We start from the raw sequence: 23,190 nt of genomic DNA on the forward strand, positions 1-23,190 counted from the left end.
ACGGAAAGTCTAATAGATTATTTATTTTTTAAAATATGGGATCTGCATATCAATATGAACGAATTTATACATAATTATAATCTTGTTCAGGCTATATTTGATGTTGAGAAATGCCAATTACGCATTTAATTAGTTAATTCGTATTTGCATTTGTTTGTTGTATTACTGTTATTGATTCGATACCATTTCTTAGCACTCGAGAGAAATCATTACTCAGGTAAAATCGAAATTAACTGATTATTTCATTGATGTTTTAAAACACATTGGCTCATTCCTACTAATTACTATATTAATCCAGTTGCAAACATTTGGTGAGTAATTTACTTCAGTTTATTTTTTAGTTTTGTATACATACTCTTACTTAATTTTATCTATTTCTTTTTCTGACGTTTGTTGTGTTGGAAACTTAGAATATATCTATAGCAAATGGGCAGTGTCGATTTTTGTTGAAAAAACTTTGTTCTTGTTTATTACTTATTAGTTTAATATTGCTCAGATTCTTGTTGGAGGACAATACATGTTAGAAACACAAGACTTTGGTTTAACCTATACATTACACGTCTTTTAATATATGCAAGGATGTCAATTGGATCAGCCAAACGAATTTCGGACCAACCCCCTCGGGTTGCGGATTAATTGAGTATGAGCTAATTAGATTTGTGATTTTATCGGGTTATAAATTTTCACTCTTAACTCCAAATGTTCGGATTTCAGACATTTATTAATGATAATTTTAAGATAGTACATATGTATAAACTCAAATATGATTAAATACTACTTTTAAGTTTATATAAATAAACTAAAAATAAAACATATTTTAATAAATTTGAAAACATATTTTAGAAATAGAATATTTCTTATATTTAATACTATGTATTTCTAAGAGCATTCATTAAGATCGAATTAGAACTTAATGATTGGTTAGTTCAACAAAGTTGAAGTAGAATTTCAGAATATGTCGGAACTTTGATCCGTTGATTTAAGAAAAAATATTCAAGATATGACTGGCTGCCCTTAGGAGTGAATATTGATCTACGTAAATATGGATTTATACAAAAACTATGAATGCATGTATATATGTTTTCTAAGTAATTGATTCCTTAAATGACACAAAAGTCTTGAGTCATTGAAATTGAGATTTTCCTTTTTGCTATGCAGATTGGAAGTTAGAAGTTAGGAGTTAGGAATACGTGTTGATGACTTGATGGCCTAACACATTAGATTGGAAGCACACCCAGAAAAGAAAAATAACATTATGACAATTTTCCATTTTTTTTAACAAATGACCTCAATTTAATTGGTGTTGAAAAATCCAAAGAATCCAATTCTCATTTCCAGAGTAATTAAATTTCTAAACTAACATGTATTTGGGCATTTTCGATAGGAGATGCATTATAGCAATGTACTAGTAAGTTTGCAATTAACATAAGTATCTTATAACGTTTTTAATATTGATGATCAAATTAACTAAGATTCAATTTCCGCATATCCATATTGTATTTCTTATTACCTTTTGAAAAATTAAACACCGATTTTTTTTATCTTAGAATCTTTATTCTAGTAGAATGTCTTTTATTTATAACTTTGATTGAGGTAAGAAAAATGAATTTATGTGGGAAAAGGTCCAAGAAGCAAAATGCGCAGATCACTGCTATAGTTTTGTTGTATGATGGGCAAATAACAATAACTATTATCACTGCATTTTCAAAAAAAAAGGTAAGAAAGGGATGCATTATACATCTGAATTACAAAGGGAATAAGTTGAGCATCAATGAGCTTTGACTATAATTACAATTTGAGTACATGAAAATTAAGGAAAAAACGTCATTAGTAATAGTATATTATAAATACTTATAAAAATGAGATTTTTGTGCTGTTTCTTTTTTACATAATGACATATGGATGCAAAACTGTTGCCTAAATTACCATCAAAGACAATTTTAAGTTTTGTGATACCTTGTGAATTCCGTAGCCAGATAGTATATATTTCATGACAATATCTGTTAAAATATTAGTAATATTTAGAATTTAAATTATAATTATCCTTAATATATACTCCATATAATTAGAAAAAATTATATTTAAAAATGTTGAGATTTCAGTGTCGTGTAGTACTTTTTGTGTATGAGATGGAAAAGGGGCATATCGGTTTTAAAAAATGAAATATGAGTAGATATGCAAAATAATTGCAAACAGATAACAATAAATTGTAATCATAATTTCATTTCCTAAATTATGATATCAAGATCTACGTTACTCCTAATAAACATCCAATGCATTCAAAAAAAAGGAATATCCCAAAACATCATGTCCTTGTTTATCCAAGATGCAAAAACGGCTAAATCTTTACACTCCAAATTCACTCATTTATTCCCCAATTCTATGCATGTAGGCGATATATTTTAAGCCGAAATACTATGAATTTATCAAGAGTGGTATCGCACGGGCCAAATGGAGCGCGTGGGGGAGATAATTTCAGACACTCCACACGTACATTGGTAATAGATGGACCCCACCCCGCCCCATCTCGAAATCTTGCCTTATTTTAAATTCATTTCCTTTTATTTTCCCAATTTATTTTCCCAATTTATTTTCCAATTATTCAGTATACCAAAATTTCAATCTCAAGGCCCTTTCTCTCGTTCTTTAATTCTACTAAAAAAATTCTATTTTTCCTCTGCGACCGTGTTTGGATTTCTCCAACAGATTCAATTCAATCTTGGGAAGGGCAGCATATATATATATATATACAACTCACATATGTGTATGTAAGAAAAAAAAGTAGAGAGAGAAATAGTTGATTGACTAAGTTGTGCGACTTCTGTGACTGTAAGTCAGCTCTCAACCTGCCAAGAAACCATTTTTAAATCGACATAAATTATTCAATTCGAGGAATAAGCGATTCTGAGAATTTGTATTTTTCTGGTTTTTTTATAGTTTTTGATATTGCTTTGTTTTGCTTCTACTGTGAAAGTCGCATTCGATTGGACTTTTTTTCTCTTGTTTGGAGTTTTCACACTACCAAAAAGGTTGTCTTTTTATGTGTACTTTTTCTCTTTTCTTGTCTTGTTCAATATACTTCGCCCCCAAGATTTCAGATTTCAGAATCGGGGAAAAAAGAAAAAGCTTTTTCATAAAGTGGTGCTTGATTAGAAATAAGAAAGATAAAGGGGTTTATATTATAGATTCGATTGGAAAAGTCTGCCGTATTTTTTAAATGTGAAATGAAATGAGGGCCCTTGATACTTCGCTTTCGTCTGTATTTAGATAGTCAAAAACCTAGAAATTGTGAAGTTGATTAGGGTTTCAAGATAAAGTTTTGATCTTTATGTGTGTGAGGAAGCTCCGTTGTCATCTACCAACCCCGTTTAGGTGTTCTTAAATTTTCTGGGGTTTTGGTTGGTGAATAAGTTCATCTCATTCAGTAGGCAAACACTGAATGCTTGTGGTGCTGAGGAGTTAGATTTTTGCGTGTCTTATAATAACTATTTACTGCTCATAAACTCATTTATGGTGGAGAGGAGGGTATGTGAGAGAAACATTTTTTTTCAAATTTTTAGTAGTGATGAGCTTTGGGGGATTTCCTAGTAAGAGTAGTGGAGAGAATATGGTTGCTGATGGCTTATTTTCATACAATGTTATGTCAACTGCTGCAAATTCTATGCAAATGTTTTCCTCTCCTCCCCTCTCTCTTGCCCTTGTATGCACTCTTTCTCTCCCAATGTGTTTGTTTGTCTGTGTGTGAAAGAATCAATTTTTATGTTTAAGATGCTTATTTTTGCACTTCATTAATGTTGTGATGTGTTTATGCTTATTGTGGAGGCAGCCCAAGATGGAGAATCTTGGGGGGATGGGCTTGTTGGGGGAGAGTCATGAGGGTGGTTTGATCGGCAGAATGAGGGAGGACGAGCTCGAGAGTAGATCCGGCAGCGACAACTTTGAAGGCGCATCGGGTGACGATGACAATCCTACTCATAATAAAGCTTCCAAAAGGAAAAAATACCATAGACACACTGCATTCCAAATTCAAGAACTCGAAGCGTAAGCTTAGCTCGCTTTTTCTAATTGTTTGTTTTGAATTATATAGCAAGTATATGGATGATACAAAGTTTTAGTAATTTCCAAATGATTTGTACTTATAGTTCTTTTAAGGATAATCCACATCCCGATGAGAAAGCGAGATTAGAGCTCGGGAAGAGACTCAGTTTGGAGGGCAGGCAGGTCAAGTTTTGGTTTCAGAACAGAAGAACACAAATGAAGGTAATTAATTTGCCAATGTTCAACTTTTTTTTCGATGCTAAGCATGTCGGTTGTTATTATTAGAATCGCTTAGTGATGTGCATTACTGATATAACTGTGATTATTAAGACTCAATTGGAGCGGCATGAGAATTCAATTCTGAAACAAGAAAATGACAAGCTCCGGATCGAGAACATAGCCATGAAAGAAGCCATGAGAAGCCCGATGTGTGAGAACTGTGGCAGTCCGGCCATTCTTGGAGACGTACCTATCGAGCAGCACCATCTTATGATCGAGAATGCAAGGTTGAAGGACGAACTCAGCCGACTGCACCACCTAGGAGACAAGTTCTTGGGAAGGACTAATGGTTCCATGCCGCCGCCATTAATGAGCAACTCAAGTTTGGATCTCTCAGTTGGCAGAAATGGATTTGTTGGGATGAACTCTATGGATGCTGGGACTGGGATTCCTTTAGGACTTGATTTTGGCAATAGGATGTCAAACTCTTTCCCCATCATGCCACCTAATGGACCTCCCATGAATATGGTGAACTCAAGTGCTCCTTTCGATAAATCGTTATTTGTAGAGCTCGCGATGGCTGGGATTAATGAGCTGATAAAGTTAGCCCAGCTCGACAGCCCTCTTTGGTTCCGAAGCTTGGAAGGAAATGGTGAATCTCTGAATCTTGAGGAGTACTCTAAGATGTTTTCTCCTTGCATTGGTGTAAAGCCCAACCATTTTGTAACTGAAGCAACAAGAGCTACTTGTAATGTGATGATCAACAGCATGCAACTTGTGGAGGCATTGATGGACCCGGTAATTTCTTTAGTTATTGATGCCGTCTCATTCTATTTTCCTAGTAATGTTTACTTATTAATTACTTCCTATGCTTAACCATGTGCAGAAGCAGTGGACAGAATTGTTTCCATGGAACATCGGGAGTGCCTCGATTCTTGACATAATTTCTCCTGGGATGGCTGGAAGTAAAAATGGAATGCTGCAACTGGTTTGTTATTCTTACCTTACCTGTCCAGCAAAACAAATTGGGAAAAAGAAATATAACATATATGTTTGTTTTCCAGATGCAAGCCGAGTTCCAAATTCCCTCACCTTTGGTTCCTGTCCGCCAAGTGAAGCTCATTCGTTTCTGCAAGCAGCATGGAGAGGACATGTGGGCTGTGGTTGACATCTCTGTTGATTCTTTACTGCACGCTATAACTGGAAATGTCCCTGTCCATTGCCGCAGACTCCCTTCCGGTTGCATTGTGCAAGATACGCCAAATGGCTATTCCAAGGTATTCCATACTTTCACTACTATACTATATATAGTTGTTTGAGTACGATGACTTGCTTCCGGATCTGATTTTTTCTGACTAATATCTATGACTCTCTGTGATAGACCTTTTTAAATAAGGTCCGGGCACACTGCATATTACTTGTTTGTTTTCAGTTAATGAATAAATATAGATGAAGTGCACTATAATTAAGGATGCGAATATCGGTTTTATGGAACTACAAACCAACTGATTTACATAGCTATGTTTTCTGAGATTTGTGGAATCTCCTTTGGGCATTGGTTTCCTCTACAATATAAGGAAAAAATGTATTCTTAATTTGCAAAATGCTAATTCAGGTGACGTGGATCGAGCACACTGAATATGACGAGCGCATCACCCATCAACTGTACCGGCCATTACTGAGGTCCGGGATCGCCTTTGGTGCCCAAAAGTGGCTGTCCAATCTGCATAGGCAATGCGAACTTTTTGCTTCCATCATGTCGTCTGGTGGCGATAATTCGGGTACGACTTTGATAGATGTTTTCCGAGGGAACAAGAAGTGGATGCTCACATCTCTCCCCATGTTTTTATTTGCAGTAGTCCCTCCTAGTGGCAAAAAGGGCATCGTAAAGCTGGCGCAACGAATGACGCGTGCCTTCTGTTCTGGCATCTGTTCAACTGTAGACGAGTGGGAGGTAGTCCAGGATGCGGACAACACCAAGCTGATGACGCGGAAGAGCTCTGGTAATAGTGGTGCGCCACCTGGCGTCATATTGAGCGCTTCAACGACCGAGTGGATGCCCGTGTCGCCACAGCACTTGCTCGACTTCTTACAGGATGAGAAAACCAGGAGCCACTGGGATGTTTTATCCCAAGACGGCCCCATGCGATCCATGCTCCGTCTCCCCAAGGGCCACAATCCCGACAACTACATCTCCATTCTCCAAACAAGCGTGAGTTTGCGAAAAAAATAAAAATAAATCCCGAGCCACTTGTCGTTCTGTTTAATATTCATTTCGTCTTGTGTTTATGTCCAGGCTGCTGCTAGCGCAGACGCGAACCAGAGCAACGTGCTGATCTTGCAAGAAACGAGCGGAGACTCGTTGGGAGCGGTGGTGGTTCATGCTGCTGTCCCGGCTGCAGAAATGGACGTGGTGATGAGCGGTGGGGACCCTGCTGGGGTGCCTATCCTGCCCTCGGGATTTGCGATATTTCCGGATTGTTTCCCGGAGAGCGGGAACAGTGGCGGGGGAGGGTCGCTGCTGAGCATCGGGTTCCAGATACTGGTAAGCAACCTGCCCGCGGCGCAGCTGACGGTGGAGTCGGTGAACACGGTGAAGTCGCTCATCGCTCGAACGCACCAGGGTATCAAAGGCGGGCTGCAGTGCAACTGATTTGGTGTAATGGGGCATGAATTTGAGTCAAGAACGAACCTATGTGGTCGAGAATTAGTGGGGTTGTGGTTCGAGTATTGACTCAAACAGACTGCCTCTTTGTATTTACGGAGTATCATCTTAATTTTTTTTGGAGAACAAGGTATTGTGTGTCTTTTGCCAATAGATTTATTTCTCTATCTTAAATTTGTGCATATTCGAGCGTCTTTTATATGCTTAAAGATGTCAGAATAGGTGTTTCGTAATGGAGGGAGGGAAGCACGTATCGTAAAAGGTTGGCTTGTTTGTTAATCAGAATGAATTTGAGTCACTTCGGATGAACCAAGTTTTAAGCAAATTATCCAATGTTAAGTATATAAACAAAACAACAAATATACTTGCACCATATGGTTAGAGGATCAATCCATACCTTTGAATTTGAATGTGGAGAAACTTTAAATCTTTGGCGTCTCAACCTTTAAAGTTCGTATCATTTAGCATAAAAATTAATCAATAGGTGAATTAAGGAAAAAAAAAGTAATCAAGAAGTCCGGTCACATATAAAATCGTTTTCCACTAAGCTTATTTCACTTTCTCAACCTAATTCGGTAATAAAATGACGTTTTGAAACTCAATTAATAATATGTGAGGGCGACATCCACCTTCAAAGTTCATAATCAAACTCTCTTATTTAATTGTATCTCAGATTACGAATCTACCTGGTGTCGTGGTGTAGTTGGTTATCACGTCAGTCTAACACACTGAAGGTCTCCGGTTCGAGTCCGGGCGACGCCATTAAGTTTTTCTTATTTTGTTTTTCTTTTGTTTATAGATTATTTTGTCATGGTATACAAAAAAAAAATGCTATTTAATCCTTCTCTCATTCATGGAGTAGTATTTTTTTGTTATATTTTACGTTTAATATATATTCTCAATCATTTTTTAGAGTTGATATTTTCATTGAGTTTCAGTAGTATGTATTGAATTCTTGTCATTTTAATAATTAAATTTAGTATTTCTTATGTAAACCTATTACTTTTAATTCATTTGCATTTTATCTTGGTATACGAAAAAATGCAATCGACTCCTTTTCTCATTATTATTAGAATTTTTATTATTATACTCCGTACTAAATTTTACGTTCTTAATTAATTTTGTAGACTTATTTTTCCTTAACTGGAGTTCAGTAAATAAAAGTTGTTTCATAATAGAATAAACGTCGTTTAATATGTAAAACTTTGCGTTTTGTACATAGCATACAGCATAGAGTGCCGCAGCAGATACAAGGAATTTCCGACCTCTCTCAAAACCCTAATCCCTAAAATGCGATCCATAATTTGGCAATCTGTGAAGCAGCTCACCTCGAAGACGACGGCGTCCCGATTATTTTCGCAGTCGACCTCCATCCCCAGAAAACAAGTGCGAGTTCGTGACCACGCCTACGATGACTATATGGAGATCCAGAAAAAAGTCCGCAAAGTCCTCAAATTCCAAGACCTCATTCTCTCGCAGCCCAACGCCATCATCTCCGTCTCCCGCCTCGACAGCATCTCCCGCCGAATCGGATTCAAGCAGTTCGAATCCGGCCGCTTCGTCCTCAAATTCCCCCACGTCTTCGAGGTGTTCGAGCACCCGGTCCAGCGGATCCTCTACTGCCGCCTCACCCGCAAAGCCGCCGCGCAGATCGAGCTCGAAAAAGCCGCCCTCCACCGCCAGATACCCGATGCAGTCACCCGGATCAGGAAGCTTCTCATGCTGTCGAACACAGGCCGCGTCAGGCTGGAGCACATCCGCATTGCGCGGAAGGAGTTTGGATTGCCGGATGATTTCGAATCGTCGGTTATTTTAAATCACCCCCAATTTTTCCGTTTGTTTGATGCTGATGAGACTAGGAATAAGTACATTGAGCTGGTGGAGAAGGATTGCACTCTAAGTGTTTGTGAAATTGAGCGAGTGAGGGAAAGGGAATATCGAGAGAAAGGGGCGGACGCCGAGGAAATCCGGTTCTCGTTCCTTGTGAATTTCCCCCCGGGGTTCAAAATCGGGAAGTATTACAAGATCGCGATGTGGAAATGGCAGAGGCTGCCGTATTGGTCGCCTTACGAGGATGTGTCGGGGTACGACCTGCGGTCGCTGGAGGCGCAGCGGAGGATGGAGAAGAGGGCGGTGGCGATGATCCACGAGCTGCTGGCGCTGACGGTGGAGAAGAAGATGACGTTGGAGAGGATAGCCCATTTTAGGATGATCATGGACTTGCCGAAGAAGCTGAAGGAGTTTGTGCTGCAACAGCAGGGGATCTTCTACCTGTCGACGAGAGGGAACCACGGGAAGCTGCACACGGTGTTTCTGAAGGAGGCGTATAGGAAAGGGGAGCTGGTGGAGCCGAATGAGCTGTATCTTGCGAGGAGGAAGCTGGCTGAGCTCGTGCTTGTCAGCCCGAGGAAAGCCCGGATGGAGCCTGAGTTGGCGAGCTATAGGAGGGACGGGCTGGATGATCATACGAGGGATGTCGGGAGGGATTTGGATGATGTGGTGGATGCTTACTCAGATGAGGATGAGAGCTGCAGTGGAAGTGATATAGATGAATCTTGCTAATCAGAGTAAACATCTTATAGGGAAACCTGGATTTTGAAATCTTGACTCTAATTTGGATGGCAATGACAGTGGCTGGGAATGTGAACCCAAGTCATTACGGTGTAATGAGAATCCTACTCATCAATTGACTTAGCTAAGATTGTGAACCCTTAAAATCCTTCACTTTTATGTGAATCCTATGTAAGGGAAACATAGATATACTAATTGATAAGAAGAGATTTTTGTATTTAAGGATATCAATAAAAGGAAGTATATATATCTATTTACTTGGAACCTGTCTTTCTGCAGAAATATAACATCAAAATGATTATTATTTTTTTACCGCCAAAAAATATATCCTTAATTTTTGTACTGTAGTATTTTATTTATTATATAGTGAAGTGGTATTGCAGTTAACCGTTGAGTGAATAAAAGAATTATCCTTCCAAAAGTATTGCTCTCATCTAAAACAGCAGAAGCGAAAAAATGAGTAGCAGCGCTACTTCCGCCCTCTCTCTGAATCCGTTAACTTCTGGCGCCATTCACAAACGCAATTACCCTTCAAATTTAACCCCATCATCATCAATCTGCTGCTCCCAGAATCAACAGCAGCCTAATCTCTCAGTTCTTCGCTTCACGCTTGGTATATAATTATGACCATTCCCTCTTCCGCTCGCAATTTTCTTCATTTCTTTTATTGTATTTTCCTATTGTTTTATTTTCAAGGAATACCTGGATTGGATGAATCTTACCTGCCCAGATACATTGGATATGGATTTGGGGCGCTTCTAGCGGTGAATCATTTTCTGGGCTCCGATTCTTCATCCATCACTTCAGCTCAACTTGTAAATAAATCTGTTTTCTTGTTTTTTTCCCCAATTTATTTTCATGGTAATTATATGGTTTAATAATGCGTGTTCCCTTTTCTTGGGTATTTTGTAGAGAACGGAGGCATTAGGACTTTCTCTTGCATCATTTTCTGCACTTGTCCCTTACCTCGGAAGATTTCTCAAGGTATCACTTTGTTTACTTGCGAATTTTTGGTTTTGAGTTTGTTGGGTCTGAAATGAGCAAATTCTACGCAGTGGCCATAGTTTTGCTATATGCACTTGTTAGTATCCTGTTTGATAAGTACTAGGTGTTTGGAGTGCTGTATTTTTGCTTTATTGTTTATGGAACTTTGCTTATCTATGAAGAGAAGTGGTTGTGAGTGCGATGAACTCATTTATAATGCTCTAGTGTAAGCTTGGCTATGCAGGGGGCTTCTCCAATTACTCAAAAAAGCATACCTGAGGGTGTGGACCAAATCTTTGCCATGTCACGGGATATCGCTCCTGGATTGAGGGAAGATTTGGCTTGGGGAACATATGTCCTCTTGCGTAATACAAACTCAATATCGGTGGTGTGCTTTCAAGCCCTTGACTATGCGCCTTCTTTTCTAAGGGTCCTAACTCTATAATTGTTGTAGCTCATTTCAGTTGAAGATGCTTTATGTGTGCGTGGTTATTGGAGTGTGCCTAAGTTTATGCCAAAAGAAAGCATCCCTGATTGGTTCCGGAAGCAGACACAAAAGATTGGGTTGTCCGAGTTAAAGGATGTCATGTATCTCCAACAGTCAGCAGGTACAAGTTTAGTTTCTTTGGTTTCGTATTGCTGCATTTGGTACATGAAAAGGTAGTACTCATGAATATTCGGTAAAAGGGTTAAGTGGTTGCCAGGGATTTCACCTGTCTAATTTCAAGGAATTCTATTGAAGTATTGTTAGGCCAAATGAGTTCACATTGAACACAGTTACCAGATGATTAACTCAATGTTTCACTTATTTCGATGTTTGAGTAGGGAGTTCGCTCTTCAACATCCTTACCATATATCTGGGGCAAAACATTTGTGGATTCTGTGCATTCATGGCGACCTTATGAAGAATTTTATCTGTTATCGAAATTATTTCTTTTTTACTTTTATACAGTACTATTCAATAATCTTAGGTTGTGAATCCCATTACACATTTAAGACCAAGTAACAAATAAAATTTCTCGCAGTTTTTTGTATCATTATTAATCTGTGACGAGCACCTATTGAGACATTGTCATGTCAAGGACTCAAGGTTACTGTTATCATCTTTCTTAGCCGCCTTTCAATTTGTTATAAGCTGAGAAACATTGAATTGAAATGTTTATTATGATATGTAGATAGAGCTTCTCTGAATATTCATTCAGTCCATGAGAATCTCAAAAATAAAAGAACAATAATAATAATTATAGGGACAGTTAAACATGTTCATTTTTATTCTATATACGAGATTTTTATCTTCATTGAATCTGGTTTACAAATGGTCAAGTGAGTTACATTTATGACATGCCTGCAAATCCAGATTCGGAGCTGAAGGAGATGGTTCCTGTGGGTACTAGGTCTCTCCTTGTGCAACCTATCCGAGAAGCTCGTCAATTAAGCTCGAGCCAAACAGAGGCGAGGATGGGCTTCGTCCTGTTGGCTTCTGGAGTCGACTATGCATTTACTGAGAAAGACATAGCATGGATAGCTTCCATCGCCAGCAAATTTAGTGGTATAGTTCTATCTTCATATTTGTAGAATCTAGATTATTATCCTATAACTTATATGTTCAAGATTGCATAAGTAGGTAGTTTGTATTCTGTTCACTTTGGTTGTAATGCATAAGAATATGCCCATCATTTAAATTCCTTAATTCTCTTCCATCCTTATTAGTAAAAAACAATTTCACCCTTTCACTCCAAGGAGGGATATATGGCTTAAAGGTTAAGTATTTTCTTATCCGTTACAAACGAACCGAGTAGTTGCCACCGGGAATCTGAAGCTCCTGGCAGATTAAGTATTTTCAACGAGGAGAAAACGATACCCAAGAACGAGCACATGAAGATGTTGTAGGAGAAGCTGCAGCATCAGTGAAATGCTCAGATCAATAATATTTTACTAAGATCTGAAGCAAGCAAAAATGTGCAGCGGTTTCCAATTTCTACTTTACCGTCAACTTGTTTCATGCCTTTAATTTGAGCCGCAGACCCTACTGTACCAAACGGAGATCGAAGCTCGACCAGATGGCTGATTTCGAAACACAGGAGCTTGAAAAAAATCTGTATGTCAAGAAATGGTGAATGGTATGATTGTAGCAGCAGAGTGGTTTCATTGCTTTTTGGCAGAAATTCTTGTTTCATTAAATTTCAAATGTTAATACACATGGCGAGTGAAAGAATGACACGTCATATGTGAAGAAAGTAAAAAGAGTTTTGAATTAGTAGAAGCAACAAAGACAAGCAAAACAGTGATAGCATTTAGTAGATCATTAGTAGTGAGTCATGAAATGAGGGGGACCACACTACACAACAACATACTATAAATCTTGTACAAGTGTATCTTCTCCTTATGAGATTAACAGAAACCTTAAACACATCAAAAAAGTGGTGGGGACCAACTAACCTTGTCAAAAAGGTTTTATTTTTAGTTTAATTGTCAGAAATCATGAAAATATAGTAAAAGCAGAACATGGGTGTGTACTATTTAAGAATAGAGAATAACAGTTATTGATCCATGATTGTTTATTGATGGATTTAAGGTTCATCTTCTTCTGCAAGCAGTCTCTCTTTGTGCATTGAAATAGACAGCAGCAACAGGCAATCCTAAGCCATTCTCTTCTGCAAATCCTCTTGTGTTGAAGTAATCTCTTGAAGCCGGCGGCCTCACAGTGTGTCTGCCTCTCTGCTTGAACAACACAAACACATAGCGATGGATGCCGATTACTGGCCTTGGAGCCTCATAGTTCACAATCTCTCTCCCTGGTAACAAATTAACAAATCTTGAAAATGCAACTTTTTTATGCTACAAAAATGAAGTCAGTTTGAGGTTTGAGATTGATTCATACCAAAAGATGCATCAGTAGTGCCTGGTATATCTGTAACTATCCTGAAAAAGGAAAATGAAATCATAATATGTAAATATTCTTTATTAAACATAAAAGAGTTGACAAATAAAAATGATATTAACCAGTGGAGATGTTCCCTCATGTATGGATCACTAGGGCCTGGAACATCAGGATCAGTCATGACCTACAAAAACCCAAGCAAACATACATAAAAATGTGAGAAACAAACACACAGAAAGTGTGATGATATGTAATGGTATTGGTGGTATACAAGAGTGTAAGCAGCCCTCATGTCTTCTCCACCAATATCGACTCGTGGCTTGGACACAATGACAGAGGGCATGAGCTCATGGCCATTGCAGACTTGCTTGTTGCTGTTGTATGTTACAATCAGCTTCACACAAGATACGAAGCTGTCCACGACTTCCCCCACGACTCTTCCTACCGAGAGAGAATCCAGCAACCTCGACATTATGCAAGAATTCAGAAATGTAGCTGAAGCTAAGTTTGTTGTTTGTTTTTTGTTTTTTGTTGTTGTTGGTGTTGTGAGGGATGTTGAAGTTGTGAGGGGCCTTTTTATAGTGGAGTGGAGGGCTAAAATTTGAAGTTGAAATAATTCATAGGAATCTCTGCATGCAAACAAAAAAGGTGTCTATGTGCTGAACAAAACATGTCTGAAAGAACTTTGCTACTAAGATGCCAATCAATCAAATTTAGGAGATGGGGTCAGATGCAATAGACCATTTCTTCAATTTTTCCACTTCTAAGATATTTTATTAATTCACAAATTTCTTTATCACCTCTCTATTCCATCAACAGTTTTTACTTTGATTTTTCTGTTTACAAAGAATTGTGGATACAAGTTGAATAGAGATTGCCTAATTATTACTCAAACTCAATGTGACAAAATCTTGATTTTTCATAGGCTCCTGTGATTGAGTAGTCCAAGTGGTGACATCTATTGATTTGTTGCAAGTGATATTTTGACCTTCCTATTAAAATTTGGAGTTTGCCACTTCTGAAGCAATCTAATAAAATATTAAATGTCACTAATTGATTGGCTGGAGGAGAATCTGGAATAAAATTTCTGGCACTAGAATATAATATCTTGAGCAAATGGGAATTCAACTTTTGAGGTGCTTCTCTAAATACAATACACATGAGAAGGGGAAAAATAAAATTAAATCTTATCATCGAAGGTTGGGACGTGTATTAATTCCAAGAAAAGGGATTAGAAGTGTCTTATCTTTGCAAGGATGCTTTGCCTGAAATGGAATGAAAATACATTTTATGGAAATTCTTTGATCAATTAAATATCAAATAGAGCATGTGGTTTTCAATCATGTGGTTTCCACTTGTGGAGATGTATATTGTTAATTTATTCTTTGAACAGTATGTTTTGATGTGCAATGGAACCGACCTTTGGATTATTTTTTTATGCATATATATTGTATATATCTCTGTTTATGGAAAATATTTACTTTTACCATGGATTTTGTAGTACAAATAGAAATAGGCATTATATATTTTTCATTTTTTTTGTTTTGTTTTCGTGAATGTGCGTAATGAATAAGGGTAGTATATTTTGTGAGCCTGTTTTATCAGGAAAAATGTATGTGACATTATTCAGGCCTAAATTCGATTCAATTAAATTACTCCATAAGGAAGAACATTGTGTTGTGCAACGTTGGCTTATCATGTGTATTCAAATCCGCAATTTAATATTATAAGTGCCAATAAAATTATAAATATATATATCACTGGAATATGAATATTGATCTGTCTGACAGTAAAACATTCCAAAAAATTTATAAAAATATAGATCGGTAATTAGTTAGCAATTGATCACTCCCCTATACTATATAATCATAAAAAGTAGGACATTGTTTCTCTCTTTAATTTTTCCTATTAACAACTTTTTATTTGGATTTTGTAGGATAGAAGGTCCTTTGAGTTTGGACTTACAATAAAGTTATGGAAATATCTTTCTATCTTTTCTAAAATTCGTGATAAATTTATTAACACCTGAATACAGTTAGACTTCATAAATCTATAGAAGCCTCATACGAAACAAAATATTTGACTTAGTTAAGAATAAAGGATAGTTGAATATCGTCATTGATTTGCATGACTTTTGCGGGTGGTTTCTTTTAATCCATCTTTTTTAGTTCCAAACCTCATGTCTTTAGCGGCAAATCTGATATGTCCGATAGTTTTCAATTCCTCCTTAAATAGCACACGTCGATCAACATCAATCTCGGTGACTCCATACGTGTATTTAGTGTTAAGTCTTCCTTAAAAAATAAATGGCATATGGAGATTGTGTTCGTGAAGGTGCAATGTTTCTTCCATGGTGTTCTGAATATATAGCTATTTATCGATCTCCGTTCGTTGATTAACCTGCAAAACAAAGTTTTAAAATAAAATCACCCAAATTTCATCGTCACACCAAGTCCTCACATCATTTGTACTGTATTTACTTTCAAGGGAGTTTAATTCACAGTTAGCACTAGTTTCACAAGCAAATCATCATACTCAGACTGGCAGACAAGCAATTTTCTCCTCCCATTTACTGTATATATACTTATTTCTTTGAACTAGATCACCATGAATTATTTTTGAAGATTAAATTTATAAGAGAACTCAAATATTAACACCCGTGCGTGCATGGATTAATCATCCATATTTATGTTTGTTTGAAAAGTAATTGAGTAAAAAAAATATGCCGATATCACGATATTACTCCCTCAGTCCATGAATTAAAGTCTCACTTTAACTTGGCACGAATTTTATAAATGTAAAAGAAAGTGAGTTGAAAAAATTAGAGGAATACATGTCTTATAAAATAACAAACGTGTCACAAACTAGTAAACACTTTACATGTCAACTCGAATGACCGGTAAGTTTTAACTTTGTTCAACTCAATTACTCAACCACCGCACATCCGGCGATGAACTAACACTACGGGAAGATAATTCAGAGAATGAGTTTCAACATCCGACAATTGTTTGAGTTTCGACGCCATTTGTACGAATATACTATGAATATCAAGTTTATACTTAGTGTAATACTATCTCTGTCCATACTAAAACTTTTCTTTTACGTCTTATTCTGAACTACTTGCACTATTTTTATTTTAAATAAAAAATTAAGGTAGTATTTAAATAAGATATTAGAGTTAATTTAAGTGTTCCCTTATTAAGCACTCCCTTCATCCGTCATTAGGAGTCCCACTTATTGGCGGCATGAGTTTAATACATGTTAAGAAAAGTGGACGAAAATAAGTTAGTGGAATATAAATCTCACTTGTATATATTAGTTTTAAATAAAATGTGTCTGGAATGCATTAGTGGAATGTGAGACCCTATTACCATTTATTGTAAAAATAAACCGAAAGTCCAATTCATGAACGAACTAAAATGGAAAAAACGAAACTTCTACTCGCGGACATGGGAAGTATTCTCTTATTAAACTTAAAATACTAATTAAATTACACTAATTACTCGATCCTCTTAATTTACAACTAGAAAAGAAAGTGTGTGTAGCATGATATAGAAGGAGTAAACACATTTTAAATATCTACCACCTCCTTCAATTAAAAATCGAAATTATTTTCATTTTGGGTCGTCTCCTAAAATTAGAAACTTTTGAATATGTCTATTTTAGGACGTGAACCCCACAATCCACTAACACTATTTCCACTACTTTTTCTCTTCCTTTATCTTACTTTACCCATTTTTCTTTTCTTCACTTTTACTACTACTTTTCTAATATTTTTCTCTTATCTAACAAATTGTGCATTAAAACTCGTGTCGTTTCAAAAGTTATAAATTGTGCATTAAAGCTCATACCGTTTCAAAATTCTTTGTCTCATCTCAATTAATCAACTTTTTATTTTGGGTTGTCTTCTCTCAAGTGAATAATTTAATTTTTAGCAAAAAAACAACACTTTACTTTTTTTCTCATTTATTATTTCTTTATCTCTCCTACTTTATTCTCACTCACTAAACTTAATTTAATAAATACTTCATCTGTCCGCAAATAGGAGTCTTGTTTTTCTATTTTGGTCTTTCCGCGGATAGGAGTGCTGGTTCATTATTACTGTAAATGGTATAATTAAGATGTCTCACATTCCACTAACTCATTCCACTCACATATCATTTAATATTAATAAATATAAATGAGACTCAAATTTCATCAACTTTCTTATATGAAAAGTATTTCACTTTTCATAGTATTTTTTACAATATGTGCCGAAAAGAGATGAGACTCAAATCGGAAAGGATTGATCACTTGCAACAAAATGAATGGGAAAATTGATCGATATTTAAAGCGAAGTCGTCGATGTCACAAAAATTATTTCCTGTTCTAGAAAGCCCAATTGAGAAATTTAGGTTATAGGCTTTCCTAAAATTTGATGTCCATATTTTACTCTTTACGTCCATAAAATAATATCTTTCTTTCCAATTTAAGATATTTCCAATTCGTTTTTACTAGTGAGTTGGACCTTACATCGTCACACTCTACTAAATAATCACAATTACAATCACATTTTATTATAAAATAAATATTTCATTTGTTCCCGATTATCCTTTCTTTTGCTATGACTCGGGTTTTTAAGAATATAAATTAATATAGATAAAAACAAAATTAAAATTTTATTTTTATATATTCTAGTTTTATAATAAAATGTGAGTAACATGCGTTAATGGAATGTGGAACTAAAAGTGATACTCTAAAAGATAAATGAGAAAATTATTTGCAAATGAATGGAAAAGAAATAAGAGGCGATTATTTGCATACGAATGAAGTACTTAAAAGTGGGATTACATGAAAGCAACTTTTTCTATTCATTTTTCATCACATTTTTCAGTTTTGCATCAAGTCAAAATGAGACTTTAAATCCTAAATAAGGGAGTACTTAGTTATGTTATACAACTGATAATTGAAATGCTCAAAGTAAGCATTATAGCTGAATTAAGTATCAAATGTTTAAAAATCGAGTCATCAACATATGACATGGAGTTCTTAATAAAAAACGAGATTTGAAAATTTCATTTATGTTCGACAATTAAAATAGATGGATTTTTAGATGTCTGAATTGAGAATACGTACGATGATTGCGGCATATATTATTTGCATATTCCATAAAAAATGCCACATGTGAACTCTTATGGGTGCCAAACAAATACATCCATGTAAGTTCAAAAGTTAAAATGGGTAATCACATAGTATTAATAACTCGTGTGTTAATGAGAGAGACAGGAAGCAACCGAAATGTACAAGTATACGTCGTCTAATTGATAAATAAAAAAGTTGACATTGTTTAGTAATTTTAAATTGGAAAAAAATATTATAGCACATAAAGAAACCAAAGAATATAGCACCACAATGCAGACCCTACATATGTAAAGTCATTAAATATAATTATCATTAATTAATTTGATGACCTTCTAGGCTTCTACTACTCTCCAACTACTAAACAATGCTTGTCAAATTCATTTTTATACTTCGCCTTAATAACAGAAAAGAAATGTCGACCCATCGGACCAGTTTATTGTACAATTTTTCCATAATAAAAATGCTTTAAAGTCTAAAAGAGAGGCGAGCCAGAAACTTCTATAGAGAATAAAAAAAATCAAAAGCCAAACAGCCAGAGCAAAACTAAATTAAAAGACAAGGACAAGGCCGCCCAACAAAAACCCCCAACAACAAACCTACAAAAGTGAATAAACAAACTAACACCCGCACAAAACTAGAAAGCCCACTCAAATAAAGCTGCCAAACATGAAGACCGTTCCCTAGTTCGTCTGAGCTATGGGTTCTATCGTTTGTCTGACCACCTGCTCAAATCATTTAATTTTTCGAGAGCTTGTATTGTCATACATGGATTATAATTTTAAAGTGTACGAGCGTTTCAATTCATTATAATTCATACTATGTAATACTTGAGCTGCACAATACTAATTAGCGTTTGAGGTTGTTCAGTTTGTAAGATTATATCTCGAGATTAAATATATATTGTGTTTAGTTCATGAAATTGAATCTCACGACTCAATCTTATATGAATAATCATGTGATAATTAGTCATAACTCATAACTACCATCTTCAATTAAAATAATCTTATAACTTAATTATTGATTATATTTTATAATTATTTTATCTAACGAACCAAATCGCCGCTGATTAGCGTATAGGTGTAAATCATCTATGATAATTAATCTGTACTTAAAAACGTATGGCATGCACAAGTATCGGTAGAATTCAAATTTTAGACATATAAATTTTGGTATAGCTAACTAGATGATCTCTAGAAGAAAATTATCGATTATCTCGTATAATCTCATTACGGATTTAAGTAAAATTGTATTTTTATTTTTTTTATGGGTTAGCTAGTATCCACTAATTTTACGACCATCACATATTTTTTGGGCCGGTTTTAATTTTTTTATTGTAACAATATAAACGAATCATTTAGCTTTCCTTGCTGTTACAATATTAATCCAAAATTAACGAAATTTTAAAAAGATACACTTTCTTTTCTAGTTGAGTAAAGGTCAAATGTGGTCCCTAACATATGACCGTTTTATCAATTTAGTTCTTAACATTATCTTTTTTATTATTTGGTCCCTCACAAATAAACTCGGACCCGAATCGGTCCTCACTTAACAGAACCGTCAAAAAATAGACGATGACCGCAATTTGACTATATTAAATTACTAATGGTAATTAATTATACCTAATTATAATTCTTTTCCTATTAGCAAAATTGGAAAAAAGATAGTATTAGTTGCAAAATGAAATGAATAATTTGTAATTTAATAGGAATTAAGAATTATAAATAAGTATAATTAATTACCATTAGTAATTTAATATAGTCAAATTGCAATCACCGTCTATATTTTGGCGGTTCTGTTAAGTGAGGACCGATTCGGGTCCGAGTTTATTTGTGAGGGACCAAATAATCAAAATGATAATGTTAAGGACCAAATTGATAAAACGGCCATATGTTAGGGACCACATTTGGCCTTTACTCTTTCTAGTTTGTTCAAAATATGATGACAAATTTCTAGTTTTAAAAATAATAAAATAATTGATATTTCTAATTAATCAAAACCCTCAACTACTATTTTATTTTTCCAATTAAAATATTCAACTATCTATCTCTCCTACGTTTAATACTTACACCATATTTTCCCTCTTCATTGATACACATTAATCAACAACTCATAAAATTTCATGACAACTAAGAAATGTATCATTAACCACAATGGAAGGAGTGGTAAATAAATAGGCTGGAATTTGATTGTCTATGTCTCCATGAGAAGATGAACTTCGAGGAGGTTGTTGGGTATCGGTGGTGCACACCCGAACTCCACATTAGTATGATATTGTCCGCTTTGGTTAAAGCTCTCACGGTTTTGTTCTTGGGGTACTCCCCAAAAGACCTCATACTAATAGAGTTGAGATAACTCATTTATATACTTGCAACTCTTGTTCATTCTCCAACGTGGGAATTGTTTGCCTTCACAAAGGCATGGGATGATGCTTGCACTGCACAGACGAGATGAAAGCAATTTGGATTTAGGTGGTTATAAATTAGGGACATTCGTTGTGGTGTGGTTGTAGGTAAAATTAAAGATGTACTACATACACTGGCGGACCTACACTTAATGGGAGAGGGGCTTTAGCCTCTAATGAATTCATTCTTTTAATTATTTTCTACTATAAAGTTCTAAAATTTATTCATATTCTATACACATTATTATATAATAATCTAAGTTACATGCGAGTTTATTTTTAAGGTAAAATTTGAGAATTTAGCCCCTACTCTCGTGCATTTCTGCGTCCGCCACTGACTACATATTTGATTTGATCGATAACATAAATATTATTGATGTAGTCACTCCTTTCTCGAAAGTAAAAATTCTTTCTATTTTTTTCTATCTCATAAAAATAAATAAAAAAATTATTTAAAGAAATATTTTTCTTTTTAATAAGGTTGGACTCATATTCCAATAACATATTTTTCTTTCTATCTTTTTTACTTTATTAATTTTGTATTAAAACTTTTGTTGATTCAAAAGTTCATATTTTTAAAGGAGGGAAATATAATTAAAGATAAATAATCTACCTAATTTTGTGGTGATAAATTCGAATTAAATCATGTGTGGGTTGAATCATGCAAACCAATTATTGTTGAGCAAATGCAAACTCATTATTTGACGATTTGAAATGTTTTATCAATCATACTTTATCACTTAAACTACACACTTTTGTAATAGTAATAGAATTTAGTGAATTGGACCAGATATCAAACAGTTCAGGTTCAAGTCAATATCTAATCTTGCACTCAAAAGAAAATGGGCAAGTAAAATTAGTACTATTACCTCATGAGTCCTACACATTTTTTATATAAGAAAGTTAATCGTCGATTTAATTGCGGATAATTACATATCATCCAATAATTAAGGGCGGACCAAGACGAATTAAATATACTCCATATAGCAACCAGTCATAGCAGAGAATGAGTCTAAGTTATTGCTAATCAACATTTGAGTTAAAATTTGTTTATCTTGTACAGTGTTTCTCTAATATGCTGGTCTTAAATGTTGCATTTAATATTGTGCTAAAAATTTGACCAATTAATACCGTGGACTGGTTGTGGTTGGTTAGCCATAAAATTATTTAAGGCAGGGTTAGGGTGATAAGTATCGAAACACAGATAGTATATCGATTTATCGTAACAGAAAATAATAAAAATATCAATTTTTTATATATTGTGATTTTTAGTAGTTATGACTTACTCCCTCCGTCCCATATTTGGAGTCATTTATTGTTATGGCTCGGATTTTAAGAAATAATTGAAGTGTGTAATAAATGAAGTGAGATGGTAGAATGTGTAATAAATGAAGTGAGATGGTGAAGTTGGTTGAAGGTGAATCCCTTTTGACTTTTGATTTTTGTTTTGATTTATTTTAATGTAGATAATGACATTTTTATGTAATTTTGATGAAGAATGAGGTAAAATTGTATGACCAAATATGGAAAATTCTAAAAGCGACTATTAAACTGAGACGGAGGGAGTATGAGTTTATGGTACTTTACTGAAAGATTTTATTGTAATTATATGGTATTTACTAAAGATTACGGTATGTAAGATAATTTATGGTATATCATGTATACACCAACATCAACATACATATTAAAATGATATGTACCGTAAATTATAATATACCACGTATATACATTTTATAAACTATATACACCTTGAATATTGAATATATTTATATATAAAAACCATCCATCTAAAACTATTTCTATATTTCTTGTTGGACTGTCCTAAATTAATTGCTTCATTTTTTTTTAGCAAAAAATTTATTTGCTTTCTCTCTTTGACTCTTAAATTTTCTTTTCTTATTCTCTCTTCATTTTAGCTTGAAAAATTAATTGCAAAAATACCATAATTAAATCTATGATTAACTTTCTTATAATATACTCCTCTGGTCCTAATACATGAAATATTTATTTTTCGGTGAATGATTTTATGTAGTGTTGTTTTAAAAATTAATGAAAAAAGAGTAAAATAAAATAAAGGAAAAAGTAAAAATAATATTATTTTTATTTTAAAAAAAGTTTAATTTTTAATAAATATTAAAAATATGGCATTTAATAGGACAGGGGGAGTATTTTATATTTTTATTACTGTATTGCAGTATATCTTATCGGTAAGATACTTAAATAAGCAGAAAGAAATATATTCAGTGTGACCAATTTACATTAAGAAAAATGTTTTAGAGACATAATGTCTCCGAGCCATAATGCCATAAT

At 34.8% G+C, this 23,190-nt stretch overlaps 4 protein-coding genes and 1 non-coding gene across 10 annotated transcripts; 4 read left to right on the plus strand and 1 right to left on the minus strand.

Annotated features, from left to right (window-relative positions):
• The first annotated feature begins 2,738 nt into the window (after window positions 1–2,738).
• On the plus strand, window positions 2,739–7,104 carry LOC125186596 (homeobox-leucine zipper protein ANTHOCYANINLESS 2). 4 transcript variants are annotated; one of them, XM_048082989.1, is made up of 9 exons: window positions 2,739–2,829; window positions 3,827–4,041; window positions 4,143–4,260; window positions 4,369–5,055; window positions 5,144–5,245; window positions 5,322–5,534; window positions 5,873–6,038; window positions 6,114–6,469; window positions 6,554–7,104. In XM_048082989.1, exons 2-9 carry the CDS (start codon window positions 3,833–3,835, stop codon window positions 6,908–6,910), a joined length of 2,208 nt encoding a protein of 735 aa, XP_047938946.1. In that variant the 5' UTR covers window positions 2,739–2,829; window positions 3,827–3,832; the 3' UTR covers window positions 6,911–7,104. The 4 variants fall into 4 exon arrangements, with proteins under 4 accessions (XP_047938946.1, XP_047938947.1, XP_047938945.1 ...); XM_048082990.1 differs by lacking the exon at window positions 2,739–2,829 and adding an exon at window positions 2,903–3,029; XM_048082988.1 differs by lacking the exon at window positions 2,739–2,829 and adding an exon at window positions 3,092–3,700.
• Window positions 7,105–7,610: 506 nt separating this feature from the next.
• On the plus strand, window positions 7,611–7,684 carry TRNAV-AAC. Its single transcript has one exon. It is a non-coding gene; the product is annotated as a tRNA-Val (tRNA).
• A 467-nt stretch (window positions 7,685–8,151) lies between these two features.
• LOC125188108 (protein ROOT PRIMORDIUM DEFECTIVE 1) lies at window positions 8,152–9,746 on the plus strand. Its single transcript, XM_048084849.1, has one exon. It carries the CDS (start codon window positions 8,213–8,215, stop codon window positions 9,482–9,484), a length of 1,272 nt encoding a protein of 423 aa, XP_047940806.1. The 5' UTR covers window positions 8,152–8,212; the 3' UTR covers window positions 9,485–9,746.
• A 125-nt stretch (window positions 9,747–9,871) lies between these two features.
• LOC125188109 (protein COFACTOR ASSEMBLY OF COMPLEX C SUBUNIT B CCB2, chloroplastic) lies at window positions 9,872–12,177 on the plus strand. Of its 3 annotated transcripts, none has more exons than XM_048084852.1 (6): window positions 9,872–10,106; window positions 10,190–10,308; window positions 10,406–10,477; window positions 10,722–10,865; window positions 10,932–11,085; window positions 11,303–11,485. In XM_048084852.1, exons 1-6 carry the CDS (start codon window positions 9,950–9,952, stop codon window positions 11,380–11,382), a joined length of 726 nt encoding a protein of 241 aa, XP_047940809.1. In that variant the 5' UTR covers window positions 9,872–9,949; the 3' UTR covers window positions 11,383–11,485. The 3 variants fall into 3 exon arrangements, with proteins under 3 accessions (XP_047940809.1, XP_047940808.1, XP_047940807.1); XM_048084851.1 differs by lacking the exon at window positions 11,303–11,485 and adding an exon at window positions 11,835–12,177 and having other exon boundaries at window positions 9,873–10,106; window positions 10,722–10,862; XM_048084850.1 differs by lacking the exon at window positions 11,303–11,485 and adding an exon at window positions 11,835–12,177 and having other exon boundaries at window positions 9,875–10,106.
• Window positions 12,178–12,748: 571 nt separating this feature from the next.
• LOC125188110 (CEN-like protein 1) lies at window positions 12,749–13,914 on the minus strand. The gene is made up of 4 exons (XM_048084853.1): window positions 13,630–13,914; window positions 13,481–13,542; window positions 13,359–13,399; window positions 12,749–13,272 (listed from the first exon to the last, which is right to left on the minus strand). The coding sequence occupies exons 1-4, from the start codon at window positions 13,828–13,830 to the stop codon at window positions 13,055–13,057; spliced, it is 522 nt and encodes a 173-aa protein (XP_047940810.1). The 5' UTR covers window positions 13,831–13,914; the 3' UTR covers window positions 12,749–13,054.
• Window positions 13,915–23,190: the final 9,276 nt, after the last annotated feature.

The sequence above is a fragment of the Salvia hispanica genome, chromosome 5, assembly GCF_023119035.1.
Source record: "Salvia hispanica cultivar TCC Black 2014 chromosome 5, UniMelb_Shisp_WGS_1.0, whole genome shotgun sequence".
NCBI classification, from domain to species: Eukaryota; Viridiplantae; Streptophyta; class Magnoliopsida; order Lamiales; family Lamiaceae; genus Salvia; species Salvia hispanica.